The 23,741-nt window shown below is 44.2% G+C and overlaps 1 protein-coding gene across 2 annotated transcripts in view; it reads left to right on the top strand.

Moving 5' to 3' along the window:
- LOC122137492 (transmembrane protein 211-like) overlaps window positions 1-23,741 on the top strand; it is a 133,909-nt gene that overhangs the window by 37,841 nt on the left and 72,327 nt on the right. For both annotated transcript variants that reach the window (XM_042724855.1, XM_042724856.1), the window contains one exon: window positions 877-1,015. In XM_042724855.1, coding sequence (XP_042580789.1) covers window positions 877-1,015 — 139 coding nt within the window. The remainder of the gene's footprint in view (window positions 1-876; window positions 1,016-23,741) is intronic.

The raw sequence follows: 23,741 nt of genomic DNA, 5'->3' as shown, positions 1-23,741 counted from the left end.
TATGTGCGTTTAATAGTACTTCTAAAGCACATATTAAGTACTAATAAACAGCTAGTATGCTAGTAATAAGAAAAATCAATAGGAATGCTTTAAAGATTGTTAATTCAATGAGAAATGAATTTTGCCCTAATAGTACCATAAATAACAGAATTATATTAGAATTGATTTTTGTTTTGTATTTTAATTTTATATAAAGGCACTTATATATGCTTATATTATATTATATTATATTATATTATATTATATTATATTATATTATATATATATATATATATATATATATTATATTATATTTTTTATATTATATTATATATATACTGCCCGTCCAAAAAAAAAAATCACAACCTGGATTTAACTAAGCAAATAGTTAACATCCTCCCATTGGATAATTACTGCATGGATGATTATGTTATGTGCCCAAAGAATGAGGTCACCGGAATATACTGAATGACCAGGTTATTCCATCAATTAATTTTTTCTTCCCTTTTTTAAACTTTTTTTTTTTGGATTATATTATATTATATTATATTATGTATATTATATTATATTATATTATATTATATTATATTATATTATATTATATTATATTATATTATATTGTATTGTATTGTATTGTATTGTATTGTATTGTATTGTATTGTATTGTATTGTATTGTATTAAGGCTTTGGTTAGCCATGTTATGTTTTTGTTCAGTGTTTAGTGCAGTTTGGATTTAAAATCTGTGTTTTTACCTTGAACTATTAAATCCAGTTGTGGCTAGATTTACTCATTTTATGAGAACAGAATTACATTTGGATTGCTTGAGTAGTAAAAATCAATCAAGCCCCAGAAAGAGTTTGAACTCTTATAAGTGCTGTGTGTTGTGTGTGTTGCAGACGAGTGCGGTGCTGTGTTCAGGTGGATGTGCTCTGCTGGCAGTCAGCTCCCTGCTGGCCATCATCACCATCTTCCTGCCCAGTGGAGCCTGTGAGAGGAGGATCTGCACATTGGCAGGATACATGCAGATGGCTGCAGGTTAGTGTCCGGCTTACAATCTGACCTCTGATCAGCTCTTAAACACCAGCCCTTTGAGGACCCTGCTGAGTAGCATTACATTATCCTAGTCAGTAAAACCCTAATCTGAGGTTTAGACCGGATCCCCATAGACCATCTGAGGCACACTGCACACAAAAATTGCAGTAACTTTCCAAAATCTATGCAAGACTAGTAAAACCTCAACATATCTCTTTCTCACACTTCACTTTGAAGACTTTTCTCTTGGATCTTGTGATTTTGAGTACATGGAACAGCAGAGATCTTCAGAAAGAGGCAGAGACCTCCTTCTCTCACCTCCCCCTCTGATATCATGCGATACATGCTGGAGCTCTCTAACTGCTTTGGGCATCCCATCTGAATTCTGTTGTGTTGTCAGACATCACGTTTGAAGTGTTTTGTTCATTTTTGGCAGAGCAGGGGAGGAATGATTCAATTTGATATAATGTGGTATAAAAGCACTTGAGGCCGAATTTAGGTAGCGCTTCATATTAAAAATGCAAAGTCTCATGTTACACCTTCATTAAATTACATGAAAGAGTTTATTCAAACGCTGTTTACAATCCAGGCATAATATTTAGTGCGAGCAGATCTCTTCTGGGGCAAAATAACAGGTTAAGCTGGTTTTTGAAATATGGTTGCTGGTCCATGGTTGTCTGCCAGTAAGATAACACTGGGGAAAAAAAGATTTTCCTGCTTGCTTAATTTACTTAATGAGCAAAAGCAACACAATACATTTATTTTATTGTTTAGTCAACTTAAATATGTAAAACCGAAGTTTACTTAGTCCATTTATGTTGGGACTACATGAATCATTTTATTGTTTAAAACAAGGCAGTGGTTTGTTAGTTCCCAGCATGCTTTGCATAGGGCTGAATCAGGAGAATAAATGTTGAAATAAAACGAAAAAATTTAATTTTCAAAAAATTTCACCAGGCCAACTAAGATGAGTTTGTTTCTTCGCCAAAACTGATTTGGAGAAATGTAACATTACATCATTTACTCACCAGTGGATCCTCTGCAGTGAATGGGTGCAATCAGAATGAGAGCCCAAACAGCTGATAAAAACATCACAGTAATCCACAATTTATCCACAGGACTCCAGTCCATCAGTTCACTAATAATATTATGGACAGATTACTCATATTTTATAGCTGGAAACAACTGTTTGAAGTTAAAGATGCTGTATGTAGGATTGACAGCGAGTGGTTGAACTAGGTATTGCAGTCCAAATTGCAGTCCAAATTCAAAATATTGGAGAGGGTTTTTTCACCCGGCACCTCCTCCTCAGACTTGACGCACATGCAGGTTGCCAGATTGAAGACACCAACTAGAAGGAGTGCACTTGATGATGAATGAAATGAAATACCCTGTGTTTTCCGCCAACTGGCAACCCGGGGGGCTAAATACAATTGGGTAAACTGGCAGTGGGCGGGTTTCACGAACCAAAACAAAGAACTGCATTCCGGCCCGAAACATACATTTTCAAAGGAGAATAATTGACTGTAGCATTGTTTTTCAGATAAACAAGTATGTTAACATAGCATGTTTCTTAAATATCTGCAAACATATTATGGTATTTTTATGCTTTAGTAGAGTCAAAAACTTGCATACAGCACCTTTAAAATGTCTAAATTAATAATTACAAACACCAAGCTTTTCAGTTCACAAGGCGGTTATTGATGGACTGGAGTCGTGTGGATTATTTGTGGATTATTGTGTTTTTACCAGCTGTTTGGACTCTCATTCTGAGCAAGTGATGTAAGGCTAAATTTCTCCAAATCTGTTCAGGTGAACAAACTGTGTTTGTTGAGTTCATTTTCAGCCATTTTTTTATTTTTGGCTGAACTATTCCTTTGCGTTATTTTGTGTTTTTATGCATGTTATACTAATAATATTACAAGTTTTAGAAATGCACATTTGACAGTCTGAGTTGAGAGTAGCAGGAGCTTAACTTGGGATGCAGATGTACATTTTTCATTAACAAAACCAGTACCTGTGAGTATCTGTGAAAATTATAACATAAATTATAATCTTTCATACATTTGTAGATCATGATAACCACAGGAAAAGCACCTCACTACCACTGTAAATAGTAGCATAACTGTATGGTTTCTATGATATTTGCTATGAAAAACAGTGACCTGAAGACATTCAGTTTAAGTACAAATGCACAACAAACAACTGATATGACTTAATAACAAAAATACTATGATTATATTCCATACACTATTAACCCTAATAAAATTCAATATGAATATTCTACTTTTCTGCCACAATACCAGGGTTACTGTCACTGTTACTAGACTAAAACCATGGTAAATGTTGGTGATTTGTAGATTGAAACGTCTTCTAACTGGATCGTTGTTGCACAGGTGTTTCCGCATCAGTTGTTGAGAATGATCCAGCTCTGATTTATTTGGCTTCAAACTAGTTTAAATAGCATACCTATGTGATTTGTACTGGAGAAATCTGCGGTGAACTCGAGCGCGATTACTAGATCTCTCAGTGCTGTTTAGTGGTCTCGACTCGATCACGACTGGTCAGTATAGTAAATACATTTGCTTTAGCTCACACTGCGCTCTCTTTTCTTTTGAGCTGCGCTGATAAAAGGTCAGGGCGACGCGTTTCAAACGAGAAGTGCTATTTCTTTTCGCTTTTGGCACGTTTGCCATTTAATACATATTTATCATGCACAACAGAATGCTAACGCTTATCAGTTAGGCAGATTTGTAGTGGCACAAGCGCGACCTCTAACAAAATTTAGTGTCACCGGCAGGAAAAAAAATGTTGCAAAATATCCATTTAGTTGCATTCTGGAGCCCTGGTAGACTACTGTCAATTACACTTTTTTATTTGGGGTGGTTTTTTTGTTTAATTGTGGTTAGAGTGTAGTTATTAAATTTGAAGGGTTGTGAGTTCGAGTCTTGGGCCGGCAGGAATTGTGGGTGGGGGGAGTGCATGTACAGTTCTCTCTCCACCTTCAATACCATGACTTAGGTGCCCTTGAGCAAGGCATCGGACCCCCAACTGCTCCCCGGGCGCCGCAGCATAAAATGGTTGCCCACTGCTCCGGGTGTGTGTTCACAGTGTGTGTGTGTGTTCACTGCTCTGTGTGTGTGCACTACGGATGGGTTAAATGCAGAGCACGAATTCTGAGTATGGGTCACCATACTTGGCTGAATGTCACGTCACTTTTAATTGCCTTATCTTTACATTGTAAGCATATGATTTAAAAACATTTTATATAAAATTATTAGTGTAACATTTTAAAGATCTTTATTTGTCCTCAAAGCATATCAGCTCCCCCGTGAACTCTGGCGCCCCCCACCCCAGTTTGGGAACCACTGGTCTAGCCAGTTTACTACGCAGACCCGTTTAGGCCAACTATTGACTATTGAAACCATCAAAATCTGGGATTTCTGGGAGGGTTGGCTTGTTATTCCATATGGCAGGGGTATGTAATTCACAATTTCGGTTGCTATGTCCCAGACATTTCCTTCATATGCACCCTCTGCCATGATTAGACAGATATTTTCTGAACATGGAGAATTTTGAGACTGAACAGTCCATCCATCTGAAGCACTTTGTTGCAGAGCACATCAATCACAAAAGCTAAATTCGAATAAATACGGAAAGAAGTGTTTGCTCTCGATGCCGGTTGCTAGGCGACGACCATTGGCAGAATGTTGCGATGGAACGGTGAGGGTACTTGGAGATTTAGTGGCCGCAGTAAAAAGACAATTACAGCCCTTTAACACAGGTCAGCGGTTCAGGGGTGGCCACATGCCTCGTGCAGCACTGGCCTTCATTCAACAGGCAAATACTTCTATAAACAGCAGCATCCTACATATCTACTTGCACAAAAAGCAATTACATGCACTCATGCCAAATAAAAATTATGTTTATATGCCAGGAACATGTATATTTGGAGCACTGATTTCCAGTATGTCCTTGATATTCTTGAGGCCTTGGAAGTTTTTATTGGTGGTGGGAGTACCGTACATTTAAATGCTTGTTATAATTGAGCCTTTGGGCTCTACATTGATCATTACAGAGAAACCTTAAATAATTTTAACAGCAGAGAATAAGTGCCTCATGCTGATATATTTCCCTGTTCTAATTAGAAAGTAATGATATTTCCATAAAAGTACTGTAATAATGGAGAATGTAAAAGGGCACAGACTGCATTGGTATTCTCTGAGCATTGATTGAAGCATCTTTTCAAGGGTAAGACACATGTAATCAACTACAGCTCCGATAGATGCCCTCTTCCAAACAGACAGCCCTGCAAACAAGACCAGCCTTTCAGCAAGTTTTCACGCTGAAATATTTGCCGATAGCCCTTTTCAAGAAAGTTTTCTCTCTTTTTTGCTGTAGTTGGAGAAAGTTTGGAAATTAATAAGCCTCTAAAGTTTCTGAGTGTTTGCTTGAAGGCAAAAGACGTATAGATGATTATTTTAAATATTTTATGTGCTTCTTTTGCTTACTGAAAAACATTCTCTTATCACTTGCTTTTAAAGTATTAGCAGATTCTCAGCCAGTCAGACTGTCAAACTACAAAACAGATATAATTAGACTCAGTGATTCCCATCCAACAGCTTGCAGGGGTTTTGAATTCACTGTTCAAATCAAGATCAAGAGTCTCTATGATTTCACTCTTTAACTGTTCAAATTTATAAAAAGGCAAACAAGCTAAGCTGTCTTATTAAAGGAAGAACTGACAGAATCGGTTGTGAAAGATTATATTAAATGATAGGATTATATCAGCATTTTTATAGGTAGGCTATTGTATCGGCCAGTCTTGGATATGTATGGGCAGACATTGGATATTTAATTGTTTTTCTCTATTTTAAGATTTAGGTAGTCATTCAAGTTTTTAATGTTTTCTTTTTTAAACAAAACCGCATCAGTTGTTGGGCAGAATTTCATTATCAGAACACATCCCTACAAACATTTGTGAAATACTGCACTGTCCAATGCATATTAATTAATCTGTTGTGGAAAAAAAGCAAAAATAATACAAAATGGAGTCTTCAAGCATTTTTTTTCTCTGCCTATAGAAAACTTACTTAAAGAGATTTGGACTTTCACTTGGCGTTTTCTGCCAGCTTTGTATTGTTACAGTGTTTGTGCTCTAAGTAATTGAACAATGTGTAGCCTGCACCAAGAAACCACTATTTATTTGTCAGCTCCAGGGCTTTTATGAAAACTACTTCCACACTTGTATATTACTTCTCATGGATACTCTGATCAAGCACAGTGCAATTGGGTGTTTTCTTACCTTTTTTCACCATACAGTAGGTCTTTTTCTGTTTTCTCTAGTTGTGTAGCATTGATTAAAAAAGTCATGTTTCTGAATAGACAGCCAATGTATATTAAGACCCCATTTGTCTGTGGTGAATTACTACTCTAAGACATGACTTGGCCTTCATAGACTTGAAACTTGAAACTGAACTCTGTCAAAAACTTGTGAATACGTCTTCTGTGTTAATCAAGTTTAGTTGTTGGTTAGCTGCTGATGTATCAGATTTTCTCTGTGTCTTTCATCTATGTCTGTGTTTCCTGTATCTAGATTAATTATTGTATAAAGCACTGAATCACACTTAGACCGATGCAATATAAACCGTCTCATAAGCATTGGAGAGTCTGCTGCTTTGTCTACATTACATCCCGCACACGAGTAAGAAAAACTCTTGTTCGCAAACTCAGTGTAATTTTAGAGCAGCACACATAATAAGAAATTTAACTCTCTGGTGTGTTCACTTTGTTCTCTGTATCTTCATAAACAGGGGTTATTTTATAGCTAAAATATGGATGTGAAGATCACAGGAGAGAGTGTTTGTTTGCTGATGTGAAATGAGGGAACTGAAGTATAATGGCCCTGTGAAAACAATGAAGGTATTATGCAGAGGAAATGATAGCAGAGCTGCATTTAATGTGATGATGGCAACTTCACAGTTATTCACAACAAACAAGAGCCTCTTATGGCACTCAGTGATTCCTCTGTGTGTGTGTGATTGTTAGTGTGATGATATATACATGCCGCACATGGAGTTTACAGAGGCATTAAAGCACACTGGAGTGAGTAAACTGAATGTAAAAGTGAGTGGAGAGAACATTGAATCAATCAGTGACCTTTCTCTCACTTTCTTGGTGAGTCCCTGATACATTTACACCCTTCTTCAATGCCAGACTTGTAAAAGAACTGAGAGAATTCGACTTGACTGGAAACTGAAAGAGAAAAAAGAAACTAAGAGGAAAGTGATAAATGATGTAAGATGTTTACAGGAATGTCTTGATGGAAATATTGAGTTGAGTGATCTGCTTCTTCAGGTTGTTATTTATGGTTGTGCCGTCTTCTGATTGTCTGTCTGCCCTCCTGTGTGAAATGAAACACAGTGTCTAATGTATGTGAACCTGACACGGAAGGTCTGTGTGTGTGTGTGTGTGTGTGTGTGTGTGTGTGTGTGTGTGTGTATGTGTGCTCCTCTGGGTCAGGTAGTGTGAACCAGGCACACTACAGCTTTGACCCATTTGCAGTTTCTCCGAAGATATAGAGACTGAGTTAAAAAAGAGTGAGAAAAACGAATGCTAATAAATTACGATTCCTGAAAGAATCAGTCTAATGGAGAAGTATGCCTCTCTATCTCTCTCTCTGTTAACAGTGTTGGGTTTTTGTTTCTGTATTGGGCTGTAGCTCAAACAGTATCTTGTGCTTTGTTATTGCCCTTCATTATAAACGACAACATTTTACCTTCATATTAAGAATTATATGAAGATGTAAATTTGTAAATTTAACAAAATACAATGATTCAACAGCTTAACACAACCTAAATCTTTTTTTTTTTTTGTCACTACATTATTCCCATAGTTTATTTAGCATTATTTTTTGAGTTTAAAGAATTCGCTTTTTTAATAAATTGTTTAAGAGAGTGAGAATGCACCAATGTAAAAAGTTTGGCTGATTCTGATAATTTGCTGATTAAGGTAATTATTTATTCATGTTATAGTCAATAACTAAATGATAAATGATGTTGACTACTATATAAATGTATATTACATTTTTTTCTGAATAAATGAAAACACTAAAAATAAAAAGTTTGTCTTGCAGTTTAGGTATTATTTTAACTGAACATTTAAACTATTTTAAGTAAATAGCATGCATGTTCATTATGGGATTTTATAAATATGTAACTGTGTTAGTAAATTATTTAGGGCTGCAACTAACGATTATTTTGATAATCGATTAATCGGTCGATTATTTTTACGATTAATCGATGAATCGGTTTATGTACTTATATTTTAGTTTTGCCCATTTTTTCCCCAAGTAAATTATTAACAAAGGGTCTTTATCATTCAACATAGACTTTTTAGAGATTTTACACCATTTTGCATTGTCATATCCTCATCAAAAACATACCTGGAGTTGTGTTTTTATTATGTGTTATTTATCCTTTGTCAAACTCTTCTGCAATCAAAACACTGACCCATACATACTTTAGCAAATTTCACAAGGAGATTTCAAATAATGTTTTCACCATGGCAATCCTTAGGGCTCCTAAAGTAGTTTAACATCCCGAACAAAGCTTATTAAGGAATCTTTCAGAACATATTATCACGAAGAATAAGAATAAAACAGAATTAAAATTGCAGTAAATTGCATTTTATTATTTTTTTCCTGTAAACACACAGCTTATACCTGGGAAACAGCTTTATAGCTTATGCTGTGAAATTGTAAACAATCCTTCCAATAAAGTGCCAATGGCATGAAACCTGAATGGAACTCACATTTTAAAGTAAAATTTAAAGTAAAATCCATCAGAAGGTTGTCCAGAAAAAAAATTGGACACACAAAAAACCTGCTGTGTGAAAATGAGCAGTGAATGCTTAGAAAAAAGTGCATTTCAAATACATTTAAACATTAACCTCTCTCAGTCAGTCATAATTAGGCTGCATAACTGAATTATGAACTGGTAAACGACAAAGCTTTACATGTTAATTGTTAAAAAGCAATGTTATCAGCTTTTACGACTAAACATTTGCAAACAACATTGTACTGCATAATCTGCACAAATAAAAGTCTTTTGCACACTGTGATTTTCATCGGATTTAAATATGTAGTGGTCCTTATAACAGTGCAAAATTCAAAAATGTAATAAAGCGATAAAATGTTAACAAAGCAGCTTATGCCTGAACTGACAGGAATTCGACTACCTGTGGGAAATGAGGCAGAACACTATTCACTCATTATTTGAGAAAAACTTTGCATTGCAGTGCAAAAAGGTCAACATGTCCAAATGTTCAGGGCTTAACAGGTAGGCTTGCTCTCTTTTTGCTCCCACACTTTGGATGACTTCGTCCGATTAGTTTTATCTTCCGCTTTTTTCTTGTTCTTACTCGAGCTTACTTCACTGCCGCCTGCCTCACCCATCACGCTGAATGCTGCAGAGAGAGAGACGCTGTGCGGGAAGCACGTGACATAAAACGAGGCCAGCTATTGGCTATTCGCTACTTCTCCTGCTGTACTGGCTGAGTAAAACCTCCGGTGGCTCATTACTGCCACACTTTGGTCACCGCAGATTTAAAATATGCACGAAATGAGCCGCTTACGGCAAATAAAAATTATTTAGCAACGAATCGATTACTAAATTAGTTGACAACTATTTTAATAATCGATTTTAATCGATTAAATCGATTAGTTGTTTCAGCTCTAAAATTATTCATTTTTAAACAAATTAACTGAGCTTATATATGACAGCACGGGTAAACTAATTGATTAGCACAATTGATTATCTGATATCAACCAATACCATTATAACATAATAATAAAGAATGAAAAGGTGTATAAAAAGTTAAATTCTATTGTAATCATTTTTTCATCTTAACTAGACATATGCTTAGACAACAGAGAAATAAGACAGAAAAAATTTATTGGACAGGTTGTTTAGCACTGTAAATGATCTATGATTCAGGGTACATCCTCTCCGCTGGGTACAGAAGAGTGTACAGGCGCTCTGTGATCCTGCTTCTGTCTGCAGTGTCTCCTGGGATGTATTCAGCTAGAGATGGAAGTGCATTGATGTCAGGCAAAATGTTCGCATTGGGTTGGTTGCCCTGACAATCTGTTGCTGGTGATACCAAAGAAAATCATCCCATCCTTTCTGTCTTTCACAGCAGACAACTGCAGTAAAGCTGATGTGTTTGTGTAGAATTTTAAATACTTTCTTCTGTCCCAAAGAAATACTTCACTCAGAACTAAAAATAAATAAATAAATAAAAAACGTCTCGGTTATGTATGGTAACCCTCATTCCCTGAAGGAGGGAACGGAGACGTCATGTCCGTGACCGACGAATTGGAATAATCCTTCGATAGACCAATCTACTTCGAGTGTAAACTAAATGAGCCAATGCACATTGGCATGCAATTATTGCATCCAACTGCCGCTGATCACAGCGTGAGTATAATAAGGCAGCAGGTGCAATGCATACAAGGTTTCCGCTGCGGAGCTGAGCCGGTGACCCGACGGCTCAGTGGTGGTACAGCAACCGTGGCGACGGGACGTGACGTCTCCGTTCCCTCCTTCAGGTTACCCTACATAACTGAGATGTTCCCTTTCAGTTGGTCACTCTCGACGTCACATCGGTGACCGACGAATTGGGATCCCTACCAAAGCGGCATGGGTGCTGTCCCTTCCAGTGCCCTGTGAGAGCCCCTATTTTGTGTAGGCTGGGGCTCGGCACACCATTGTCAAAGCACTTCCTCACTGGGTGAGATTGGATAACACTGGGAAAATTTACCCGTTCCACTTGGAACAGGGACGCTGCAGAAGCCCCATCCTTCCCGAAGGAGTTTTCGGAAGCAAATACACATATAGCATCTGTTTAGGTGTATATGGAGAAATTGGAGGTGATTGTAACCCTCTTGGGAAGGCAGAAGTCTGCCGGGGAAACACGGGCTCTAAGGCTATACTGTGGACTATACACATACAAGTACTGCTTAGGTCTCAATATGGAACCCAGCCTTCCACGGTTCTCACTGATTCATCATGAAGGCCCGGCGCCAGACATCCCGCCGCGTACGGCTGCCTAGGGTGATGGAGGATCTCAACAGGGTCTACAGTACGGACACTCTGGAGCAGTTTTAGCAAGCCTCTCGGTGCCACTACCCATTTGAGGTGAGAACACAAGAGGATACCGGCTCTACATGAAGGCTATATAATCTAGCGAACGTGTTGGGGGTCGCCCAGCCCGCAGCTCTACATATATCTGTCAGCGAGGCGCCACGAGCCAGCACTAAGGAGGAAGCAACACTCCTAGTTGAGAGAGCTTGCAACCTAAATGGGGAGGGCACAGCCTGTGCCTGATAAGCCAGGGTGATGACATCCACTAGTGGGCCATCCTCTGCTTAGAGATAGTATTCCCGTTCTGCCGGCCTCCGTAACAGACAAAGAGCTGGTCTGAGGTCCTGAAGCTTTGTGTCCGGTCTACGTAGCATCTTATTGCTCGGACGGGACAGAGCAAAGCTAGGGCTGGGTCTGCCTCCTCTAGGGGCAGCACCTGCAGGTTCACCACTTGGTCTTTGAAGGGTGTAGTGGAAACTTGGGCACGTAGCCGGGCCGGGGCCTCAGGATTACCTGGGAGTCAGCCGGTTTAAACTCAAGGCACGAATCATCAACCAAAAATATGTGCAGGTCCCCTACCCTCTTGATGGAGGCCAGTGCAAGCAGGAGCAGAGTTTTCAGTGAAAGAAACTTTAGCTCAACTGAATGCACAGGCTCGAATGGGCCCTGCTGTAGTGATTCCAGCACTAGAGACAGGTCCCAAGAGGGTATGGAGGGGGTCTGGGAAGGATTTAACCTCCTGGCCCCTCTAAGGAACCTGATGACAAGGTCATGCTTACCTAAAGACTTCCCATTGACAGGGTTATGGTACGCAGCAATAGCAGCACTCTGAACTTTGAGGGTGGAGGGAGACAGCCTTCACTCCAGCCCTTGCTGCAAAAAGGAAAGCATGACTGCAATCGGGCATCTTTGGGGGGTCTTCTCAGCGAGAAGAACACCACTCGACGAACAGGTTCCAGAAATGGATGACAGAAATCCTTATAAAAAGAAGTCCACTTTAGCATACTTTTAAATAGAGCACTTATTACATAATAGTTAGGTTTGAACTGAATATAATATTTTCAGAAATTTTATTGCATGTTAATTGCATTTGAATGGTATATATTAGGGGAGAATGCTTTATTTGAACACTTTGACTTTCTCAGTTTGTGTAAATCCATATTGGGTTCAGTGTATAATTTTTGTCCACAATAATTTCACACTTGTCTGTTAAAAATATGTGGTTTGTTTCATAATTACAGTGTATACTTTTTTTTATTTATCTACCCCAAAACAATGAAAAAATTTGTGACAACATGCCTCATGTTGGGCGGGGCACATTGTAAAATCTGAGTGGCACATGACCATATGACAGCTTAAAATGTTGGTTTCTCACACCCCATTAGTGTGTGCCCTGCGTACAACTGTAGTTTATATTTACACTGAATGGAATTAGCTGAACTTTAGAGTGCGTTTTTGAGCCACTTACCGTAAGTAGGACTTAAGACCATCTTTATATGTAATATTACAATTACTTCTGTTGTCTTAGAAATTTGCTTAAAGTATACTGCCAAATATACTAGCAAGCAGGCGCAGATTAACGCACAGGCTTGCCAAGGCTGCAGCCTAGGTGCCCCACGGGTGAAGGGGCTTCGGTTTGGCCAGACTGTTTATTTTTTTTTATTTTAAATTTACTTAAGTGCAAACAGAAAAAACCCTCATTGGCCCATAAGAAACATTAAAGGGGGATTCGTTGCAGAGTGTCTGACAAAATGAATGTCTTGTATTGTATAATTCACGCCCAGTACTGCCGAGAGTTCACATGATTGTTAAATCCAAACCGAAAGTAAAACGTGCAAGTACATTCAAAAGTGATTTTAATATCCCGCATTTTGAAACCGACTCTTTGATGCATGCAAATTAAGCTACATAACATATCTAGGCTTTTACGTAAGGGATAATGTACATCCAGCCGGTTGTTATCTCAGAATCCCGCTTCGCTTCTGGGTCCTGATCACCCTGTCAGGGTTTATTCTGAGATAACAACCAGCTGGATGTACATCATCCTGCCACATAAGTAAATAATTAGATGCAAAATATTGATTTGAGTTGAAATATTTGAACGCAAAGCTTCCGTGAAGACAGCAGTTGCGAGCAAGCGGCAAATTCAAACAAGACGGACATTTAAGGGAAACGGTGCAGTCAAACCACTTAATGCACAACATTTCTTGAAAATGTTTTAAAACCTTACCAGTTTGTTAGTTCTCTTATAATCCATTAAAGTGTACAAAACAATCGTAGCAAAATGGCAGCAGCTGCGTTTGTATGAAACAAGAGCGAGTCCGTGATACCAGGATGACATAATTAAATAATTGTACAATATTTTGAATCGAGTTTTAATATTTTATTAGCTAAACAAACGCAAAGCTTCCACCAAGAAAAAATAGTTCAATCAAGAGTACAGCGCCGACTGCTGTTACCCGGATGAGCCTCTGTTATTAGCTTTTACAGGTTGTTATCCAGGGATAACAAACCTGGGAATGTCGTGACTGACCAATCAGAATCAAGTATTCCACAGAGCCGTGTAATAATAGTATATAAGCTATAATAGGCTGTGAAGTTGTCTATCTGTATCATGCTTGGGAAATTGGGTCTCTATTTGAACTTTGAATATTGAGAGAGAGTAGCATACTTTGATTATGGCTGCACTTATTATTTGCACTTAATACATTTACACTGCAGCATCCTCACGTGTGATATAGCCTACTAGCTAGGACTGTCACGGTGTCTGTTCTGTGTCTCCCTGGGTGGCCACTAGAGGTCTCACTTCCCCTTATCGTCACCCCACTTTAGAACTGCATTTCCCATAGTCTTGTCTGTTTCATCACTGCTCATTGCACTCAGCTGTCCGTGGTTATCAATCATTGCACTCAGCCAATTCCCCGTTAGCGTTGTCATTTCCCTGTGTATAAATACCCCGGTTGTTCTGTCATTGTCACGGAGTCCTTGTTGAATGTCACCCTGTGTTTCCTGGTTCCCTGGTTTCTCGTGTTTCTGGATGTTGTCTATGTTTCTTGTTTTGGACGGATTACCTGGATTTTGACCTTTGCCTGGATGTTTTCTGATTTTGGATCACCCCAATAAACATACTGCTTTTGGATCTACCTGTCTGTGTGCGTGTCGTGACAGAAGGACTCCGTCATGCCTAGATCCAGCGGTATGTTTTTTGGAGTTTCTCCCCCAGCCATCGAGCGGGAGAGAAGGATGGAGTTTGAGGGAACCCGCCTGGTCATCTTTTCGTGGGACCCGGGCAGGTCGCAGAGGAGTGAGTGGTCGTGAGGAGGCTCAGCATCGCTCTCAACCATGGCCCCACTTCGATCCGGGGCTCGTGTGGGATGGATCAGAGCCACTGTCTCACCATGGCGGACGGAGAGGGGAGAAGAAGCGCAGGTCCGCCATGGTGGCGCCACTGCCAATGATGCCACTGCCAGGGCCAGCGAGATGGACGCCAGCTCAGCGCCACAGCACAAGGTGGTCACCAGTCCCACGCCACGAGGCCAGACGGCCGCCAGCCCAGCGCCACTGTCCAAGATGGCCACGGAGACATTTTTGAATTACTTCTCCAGGTTGAACAAGATCCCAGAGGTTCCCAGGAGTGTTCACGTCACGTCTGCTGAGCCAGCGCCACAGCACAAGATGGCCGCCAGCCCAGCGCCACAGCACAAGATGGCCGCCAGCCCAGCGCCACAGCACAAGATGGCCGCCAGCCCAGCACCACAGCACAGGATGGTTGACTCAACGCCTGAGTCTTCCGTCAAGGAGCCACCGGCTCGCCATCATAGAGGGCGGAGGAGGAGGAGACAGGCGTCAGCCGTTCCTCAAAGCCCGGAGGGGGGTCTCGAGCAGGCCGCTGCCGTCCAGGAGGACGTTCCAGAGCGGGCCGCTGCCGTCCAGGAGGACGTTCCAGAGCGGGCCGCTGCCGTCCAGGAGGACGTTCCAGAGCGGGCCGCTGCCGTCCAGGAGGACGTTCCAGAGCGGGCCGCTGCCGTCCAGGAGGACGTTCCAGAGCGGGCCGCTGCCGTCCAGGAGGACGTTCCAGAGCGGGCCGCTGCCGTCCAGGAGGACGTTCCAGAGCGGGCCGCTGCCGCCCAGGAGGAGGTTCCCGAGCAGGCCGCTGCCGTCCAGGAGGACGTTCCCGAGCAGGCCGCTGTCGTCCAGGTGGACGTGCCCGAGGTTCCCGAGGCGGTGCCTGATGCCGAGGCGGTGCCCGAAGCGGTGCCTGATGCGGTGGCCGAGGCGGTTCCCGATGCAATGTCCGATGCCGAGGCGGGGCGGTGCCCGAGGCGGTGCCCGATGCCGAGGCGGTGCCTGATGCGGTGGCCGAGGCGGTGCCCGATGCCCGAGGCGGTGCCCGATGCCGAGGCGGTGGCCGAGGCGGTTCCCGAGGCAATGTCCGATGCCGAGGCGGTGCCCGATGCCGAGGCGGTGGCCGAGGCGGTTCCCGAGGCAATGTCCGATGCCGAGGCGGTGCCCGATGCCGAGGCGGTGCCCGAGGCCGAGGCGGTGCCCGAGGTGGTTCCCGATGCGGTTCCCGAGGCGGTCTCCGATGCAATGACCGAGGCGGTGCCCGATGCCGAGGCGGTGCCCGATGCCGAGGCGGTGCCCGAGAAGGTGGTCGAGGCGGTGCCCGATGCCGAGGCGGTGGCCGAGGCGGTTCCCGATGTAATGCCCGAGACCGAGGCTGTTCCGGAGGTCGAGGCGGTGCCTGATGTTGTTCCCGATGCCGAGGCGGTGACCGATGCCGTTCCTGAGACCGTTCCTGAGACCGTTCCCGAGGCGGTGCCCGATGCCGAGGTCGTTCCCGAGGCGGTGTCCTTGTCTGAGGCCGTTCCCGAGGATGAGGAGGTGGTTGTGCCCGAGGCCGTTCCCGAGGTGGTGTCCTTGTCCAATGCCGTTCCTGAGGCCATTCCTGAGGCCGTTCCTGAGACCGTTCCCAAGGCGGTGCCCGATGCCGAGGTCGTTCCCGAGGAGGTGTCCTTGTCCGATGCCGTTCCTGAGGCCATTCCCGAGGCGGTGCCCGATGCCGAGGTCGTTCCCGAGGCGGTGTCCTTGTCCGATGCCATTCCCGAGGCCGTTCCTGAGACCGTTCCCGAGGCGGTGCCCGATGCCGAGGTCGTTCCCGAGGCGGGGTCCTTGTCCAATGCCGTTCCTGAGGCCATTCCTGAGGCCGTTCCTGAGACCGTTCCCGAGGCGGTGCCCGATGCCGAGGTCGTTCCCGAGGCGGGTGTCCTTGTCCAATGCCGTTCCTGAGGCCATTCCTGAGGCCGTTCCTGAGACCGTTCCCGAGGCGGTGCCCGATGCCGAGGTCGTTCCCGAGGCGGTGTCCTTGTCCGATGCCGTTCCCGAGGCCATTCCCGAGGCGGTGCCCGATGCCGAGGTCGTTCCCGAGGCGGGGTCCTTGTCCAATGCCGTTCCTGAGGCCATTCCTGAGGCCGTTCCTGAGACCGTTCCCGAGGCGGTGCCCGATGCCGAGGTCGTTCCCGAGGCGGTGTCCTTGTCCGATGCCGTTCCTGAGGCCATTCCCGAGGTGGTGCCCGATGCTGTTCCGGAGGCCGATGCGGGGCCCGAGATGGTTCCGGAGGCGATACCCGTGTCCAAGGCCGTTCCCGAGGCGGTGCCCTTGTCTGAGGCCGTTCCCGATGCCGTTCCCAAGGCCGTGACCGGGCCATCGCCACAGCCTGCTCCTTACTGGCTCCCCGATTGGCTGGTTCCGTTCGGGTCACTCAAATGGCGAATTCCTCCCTGGCCGTCTGCACAACGAGAATGGACCGATCCACCGTGGCCACCTGAACTGCCTGGCCCCGTGGTCCCCTGAACTTTCGGGTCCACCGTGGCCACCTGAACTGCCTGGTCCCTCGTGGTCCCCTGAACTTTCGGGCCCACCATGGCCCCCTGATCTGACCGAGCCACCTGGGCTACCAGGGGAGCCATCGCTGCCGGTCCCAGTTCCCCTACATGGGCCTGGCCCGCCATCCCTCCCCCTGTTCTGCCTCCACCAGTCCACCTCCCTCCTGGGCTCTTTGTTTTTTGGTTATTTTGTTCTGAGGAGCATCTGGAAGCTGCTCCTTAGAGGGGGGGTAGTGTCACGGTGTCTGTTCTGTGTCTCCCTGGGTGGCCACTAGAGGTCTCACTTCCCCTTATCGTCACCCCACTTTAGAACTGCATTTCCCATAGTCTTGTCTGTTTCATCACTGCTCATTGCACTCAGCTGTCCGTGGTTATCAATCATTGCACTCAGCCAATTCCCCGTTAGCATTGTCATTTCCCTGTGTATAAATACCCCGGTTGGTCTGTCATTGTCACGGAGTCCTTGTTGAATGTCACCCTGTGTTTCCTGGTTCCCTGGTTTCTCGTGTTTCTGGATGTTGTCTATGTTTCTTGTTTTGGACGGATTACCTGGATTTTGACCTTTGCCTGGATGTTTTCTGATTTTGGATCACCCCAATAAACATACTGCTTTTGGATCTACCTGTCTGTGTGCGTGTCGTGACAAGGACTCCTTTATGATTACTGACGTGACGTAATGACACAAAGACGAACGATGGCAAGCTTGTATTTTCCACGAAAACCTGCCAGTACCACTCAGATTAGAAAACATTATTAGATGTTTACCGTTGTGAATCGGGCAAAGGTAAGGAGATAGGTAAGGTTGATTGTACTTGCCCAAAAATTGAGTTTGGATAATTTTTGACCAAAAAAAAATTACAGACTGCAGCTTTAAGGTAAACTAAATTATAATTCACTGTAACATCTATTGAAACTTTTATGTCGGTTGCAAATTCAATACAATTAAGCAAACCTTTTTTTTGTTTTTTCTTTTTTTTTTTTTTACATAGGAAGTGTGAGAAGTGTTAATTTGTGCAATTCAGTTCAATAATGCTAAAATCACATCAGCAGGTTAAAAAGAAATAAAAGCTGTTGTTTTGACCATAACTATAACAATCACAATGAGTCTCTTTGCTATAACCAAGCATATTAACTGTAATTCTGTACTGTCAGCATGAAACAAAACACTGTTTGCAGTCCGGCACATGCCTGTTATGCTTATTAGTCTTATTAGCGGTGATTGCAGGATTCCCTGTTCTAATAATTGCCAGTTTCAGTGCGAAAACTAATCTCTTATTCTCTCTCTTGTTATCTCTCTCATAAAATATTTCTCTTTCACAGTGCGAGTTGTTCTTCCCACTCTTTTTTCCCCACTTCAGTTGGCCTTCCTTTTTTGATTAATCTCTGAAAATAAAGAGTAAAAAGACACTGATCTTTCTGCCTCTGCTCCATCGCTCTTAAGAGAGTGTCGTTATGCCGAGCAGACTGTGGGCCGCCGTGTCAGCTCTCCCCAGGGCCCACGGAAACGCTCAGCTACATGAACATACGACCAGTTCAGACTTTCATCCACATCACTGCAGGACTGAGGTTGGTGCTTGAGGACTGATTTGATCTTATTCTACATTCAGAACAAGTTGTTTTCCTGCAAACACACCAGTTAAACACCAGTATTTACTGTATCAGTCAAACCTTCCTACAGTAAGTGTCATCCAATCAGACACTGGTGACATCACAGTCAGACATTAAAGAGCCTCTGGCAGTCAGACTGATTGGCTGAAATATTGTTTCTTTGAATATCTCAGACAAAGGTAATGAGGTCCATGGGATATTCGTAATGAGACAGGGGAGTTATTCATTGAGTTTGCTCCTGCTGTGCTTGTGGAGCTCACATATAGAGGAGAAAAGTTTGCATGTGTGTATGTGTAAGAGAGAATGTGTGTGACAAGGTCTGTATTAAATGGAAAGATCTATCCATTAATATTCCCATTCATCTCTATGGCCAGTATTTGCGTGCAGGTTTATTCAGGCTGTAACCTGAGCCATAAATTGGTTTCTTAAACTTTTGTCACTTTTTTGAGACATCTGACGCATTAACGAAAGACATCCAGGGAAATATCACTCACATTCAGAATTGTTGGGTGATTTTGTAATGGAATCCTATTGAACTCTCTGACTGAATACCACACAGTATATACTGCCTAAAAATATACAAAATTAGAATCAGAACACAAACTATTGTATTAATTATTGTATTAAATGCCATTGCATTCTATTAAACAAGTTTATTATCAAAATGTTTAATTTGCTTGCATTTAAAAAAACTCCAAGGGCCCTGACCAGAGAGGGGGCCCAGCGCAGACAAACCCCTATCCATAAAACTATGTTACATTACAAAATGACCTCAGAACACTTTTACCACAGTGCATGATTTATAAACAAATACATTTTAATGTTTGCATCGCATAACCAGAACCATATGTATTTGTTTTTCTGACATGGTAAACTTGTTCAGTAGCTCACCTGATACAAGCGCTAGGGTACAAGTCCTGTAAAACACAATTTAACAAAAACATGTAGAAGCAGACAAAAATGGCATGGTTGCTTCAGTAAATTTATTTTTATCTCACATTTGCTTTTATTGACACTATTAGTTACGTTTAGGCTGGGGGTAGTGTAGGGGGTACATTATTTTAAAGCATTAACCTTTTAGCACCAATCCCGACATTTAATTTCTGAACTGCTATGATCCTGTACATGTACAGTACAGTATGAACCAGATGTAAAAAAAATGTTGGCATATTCATGTTTTTCTGTTTCGGGAATAACTGAATATGCTTTTTAGCGCCACTCACTGGGCATCTCACTCAAACTGCCATGAAACATGCAAAAAGCAACATATACAATAATTTTTGCAAAAATGTGTCACGGTTGGTAAACCGTGGTCTCAGGTTTTCACTATGTGGGTGGAGTTTTGTGTGTCGCTCGTCTGCACTGATTGTTTCATGTGGGCGTCGCCGTTGATTGTTCATTTGCACCAGCTGGTACTCATCACCTGATCCCTATTTATTGCCCTGTCTTCCGTCTTGTGTTTGTCAGAGCGTTTTATGCAGTTTCCCGTCTGGTTGCCTGGTTCTTGTCCTTGTTCCTCTGTGCTGTTTGTTCGCTGTTGTCTTCCCTGGAACCCCGTCCACTCTTCACCACCGGATGCACCGACTACCACCACGGACTGCTCATCTCAGGCCTGTGTCACGCTCTCCTGCTGCATCTACTCACCACCACTTCCTGGATCATCGTCTGCCATCGCTGTTATCACCATTGTTTCCCTTGGACTCAGTTACATTCCTGTTATCAATAAACATTACATTTAACTCTTGCATTTGCTTCCTCACCCATTTGTTACCGTTACAGAACGCTCTGACCGACTATGGAAGCAGCAAGTTCCACCTCACTCTCCGAATTCATTCACCACAGTGTCAACCACATGGATCAGCAGCAGGAGAGCATCGTCAACACCGGACGCACTGTCCAAGCACTGGTGACACAGGTGTCCGAGCTCACCCAGCAGATCCAACAGCTGACCATTCCCGCTGCGCCACCCGCACCGTTGGTTCCCCGGGCTAGCACCGAACCCAGCTATCGACCCGAACCACGCCTACCAGTTCCCGAGAACTACTCCGGTGAGCCTAATTACTGCAGAACATTCATAACCAAGTGTTCCATGCATTTCTCTCTGCAGCCTCGCACCTTTGAGACCGAGGAGTCCAAGGTGGCGTTTGTGCTGACTCTGCTCTCTGGGAGGGCTGCCCTGTGGGGAACGGCGGTGTGGGAGAACCGAGATCCATGCTGCGCCTCGTTCCACTCCCTCTCCGAGGAGATGAAGAGGGTATTCGACCGTGCCGCGGCCGGCAAGGAGGCGGCCCGCGAGCTGACGGAACTCAAGCAAGGAAATCTCTCTGTGGCGGATTACTCCATCAGGTTTCGCACCTTGGCGGCTGCGTGCAAGTGGAACGAGGAGGCGCAGTGGGATATGTTCCTGCATGGGTTGGCCGACAGTGTTCACAAGGAGATCTACCTCCTCGAGTTGCCCACCAGCCTCAATGGACTCATCGACCTGGCGCTCCGCGTGGATGCCCGCATCGAGCGTCTGGGGGCACACGCCTGTCCCCCACGTCTCCCAAGCACCCTAGAGAGTGGCAGCTCGAGTAGAGAGAACACGGTCGGTTCCGTCTTCGATCATGAGCCCATGCAGGTGGGTAGAGCTCGACTGACCCGGGAGGAGAGAGAGAGGCGGAGGTCCCGAGGACTGTGCCTGTATTGTGGCGGCTCTGGACACTTTCTACTCTCTTGCCCAGTAAAAGAGCCAGCCCGGTAGTAAATTTGAGGCTACTATCGGGTGGGATCTCCGCCGGGAAGTCCTCAACAACATCAACTCTCCTTCCGGTGAAACTGAGATGGGCCAACAACACGCACACCTGTCACGCCCTTCTGGACTCGGGGGCAGAGGGTAACTTCATGGACACTAACCTCGCACACAACACCTGAAACTCCCCATCACTCCCCTTTCCCATCAGATCACCGTCAACGCACTCAATGGCCAAGTACTACCCTGCATCACCCATACCACTGGTCCCATTACCCTTCTTACCTCCGGCAACCACACTGAGAACATCCCCTTCCTCCTCATGGACTCCCCTGTGGCTCCCATCGTACTTGGTCACCCCTGGCTTGTCAAACACAACCCACGAGTGTATTGGGGTTCCAACACCATCACTTCGTGGAGTAAATGTTGTCATGAGTCTTGTCTTGTTTCTGCTTGCTCTGCTGTGTCTGTGTCTGTGTTTCAGGAGGAGGCTACGGTTTTGTCAAACGTGCCCGCGCGGAGTACCTGGACCTGAAGGAAGTGTTCAGTAAGTCCCGCGCTGCTTCTCTTCCTCCGCATCGTCCCTATGACTGTGCCATAGACTTAGTACCAGGGAAGTCTCCGCCTAAGGGCAAGCTTTACTCTCTATCAGTTCCTGAGAGGGAGGCCATGGAGAAATATATTTCTGATTCTCTAGCATCGAGGTTCATCCGTCCTTCTTCTCCAGCGGGGGGGGGGATTCTTTTTTTGTGGGGAAGAAGGATGGTTCTCTGCGACCTTGTATTGATTACCGAGAGCTGAACAACATCACGGTAAAGAATACTTATCCTTTGCCGTTGATGTCTTCGGCTTTCGAGAGGTTACAGGGAGCATCCGTCTTCACAAAACTGGATTTACGTAACGTTTGTGATTTGGTTTTTGTCATGTGGGGGGGTGATTGGAAAACCGCCTTTAACACCCCTAGAGGGCACTTTGAATACTTGGTTATGCCGTTCGGGCTCTCCAATTCGCCAGGGGTTTTCCAAGCACTCGTGAATGACGTGTTGAGAGATATGGTAGATCAGTTTATATATGTTTACCTGGATGACATACTGATTTTTTCTTCATCTCTCCAGGAACACGTGCAACACGTCAGACGAGTGCTCCAGAGATTGCTAGAGAATGGTCTTTTTGTCAAGGCGGAGAAATGCGTATTCCATGCACAGTCTGTTCCTTTCCTAGGGTACATCGTCTCGTCTGAGGGAATACGTATGGATCCTGACAAGGTTAGGGCTGTGATAGATTGGCCAAGTCCAGATTCCCCGTAAGGCCCTACGGCGGTTTTCTGGGGTTCGCCAATTTTTATCGACGTTTTTTATTCGTAATTTCAGCCAACTAGTCTCACCTCTGACCGCCTTGACCTCCCCCAGTACTCCGTTCAGGTGGTCTAATACAGCCGAAAACTGTATTTACCAACCTCAAGAGCCGCTTCGTTTCGGCTCCCATCCTAGTAGCCCCTGATCCCACACGGCAGTTCGTGGTGGAGGTCGACGCATCAGAGGTGGGAGTAGGTGCAGTTCTTTCCCAACGTGCTGCCTCAGACGACAAGATGCATCCGTGCGCGTTTTTTTTCGCATCGGTTATCTCCTGCAGAATGCAATTATGACATTGGTAACAGAGAATTGTTGGCCGTCAAATTAGCATTAGAGGAGTGGCGTCACTGGTTGGAGGGGTCGGGGGTACCTTTCATCGTTTGGACCGATCATAAGAACCTAGAATACATTAGAACTGCCAAAAGACTCAATTCCAGGCAGGCTCGGTGGGCACTTTTTTTTTCGGTCGTTTTGATTTTTTCTCTATCGTACCACCCGGGTTCCAAAAACGTTAAACCCGATTCTTTGTCACGTCTTTTTGATCCTTCCGAACGCCCGGTGACTCCCGAGTGTATTTTACCTGAGAATATAGTCGTCTCAGCACTCGTATGGGAGGTCGAATCGAAGGTCAGGACGGCCTTAGAAGGGGTAACGCCTCCGCCCGGATGCCCACCGAATCGCTTATTTGTGCGGAGGAGTTACAGTCCAACGTTATTCAGTGGGGTCACTGCTCTAATGTAGCTTGTCATCCAGGGATAAGCCGAACCAAGGGTTTAGTTAAGCAACGATTCTGGTGGCCACGTATGGCTCGCGACGTTCACGATTTTGTTTTGGCTTGTTCAGTTTGCGCCAGTGGTAAGTCGTCTAACCGACCTCCGGATGGGCTTCTTCAGCCGCTGTCTGTCCCTTCGAGACCCTGGTCCCATATCGCTCTAGATTTTGTTACCGCCCTCCCGCCCTCTAATGGCATGACGGTTGTTTTAACCGTAGTGGACCGGTTCTCGAAG

This window comes from Cyprinus carpio, chromosome B5 (assembly GCF_018340385.1).
Source record: "Cyprinus carpio isolate SPL01 chromosome B5, ASM1834038v1, whole genome shotgun sequence".
NCBI classification, from domain to species: Eukaryota; Metazoa; Chordata; class Actinopteri; order Cypriniformes; family Cyprinidae; genus Cyprinus; species Cyprinus carpio.
This window is presented reverse-complemented; position numbering and strand designations above follow the sequence as displayed.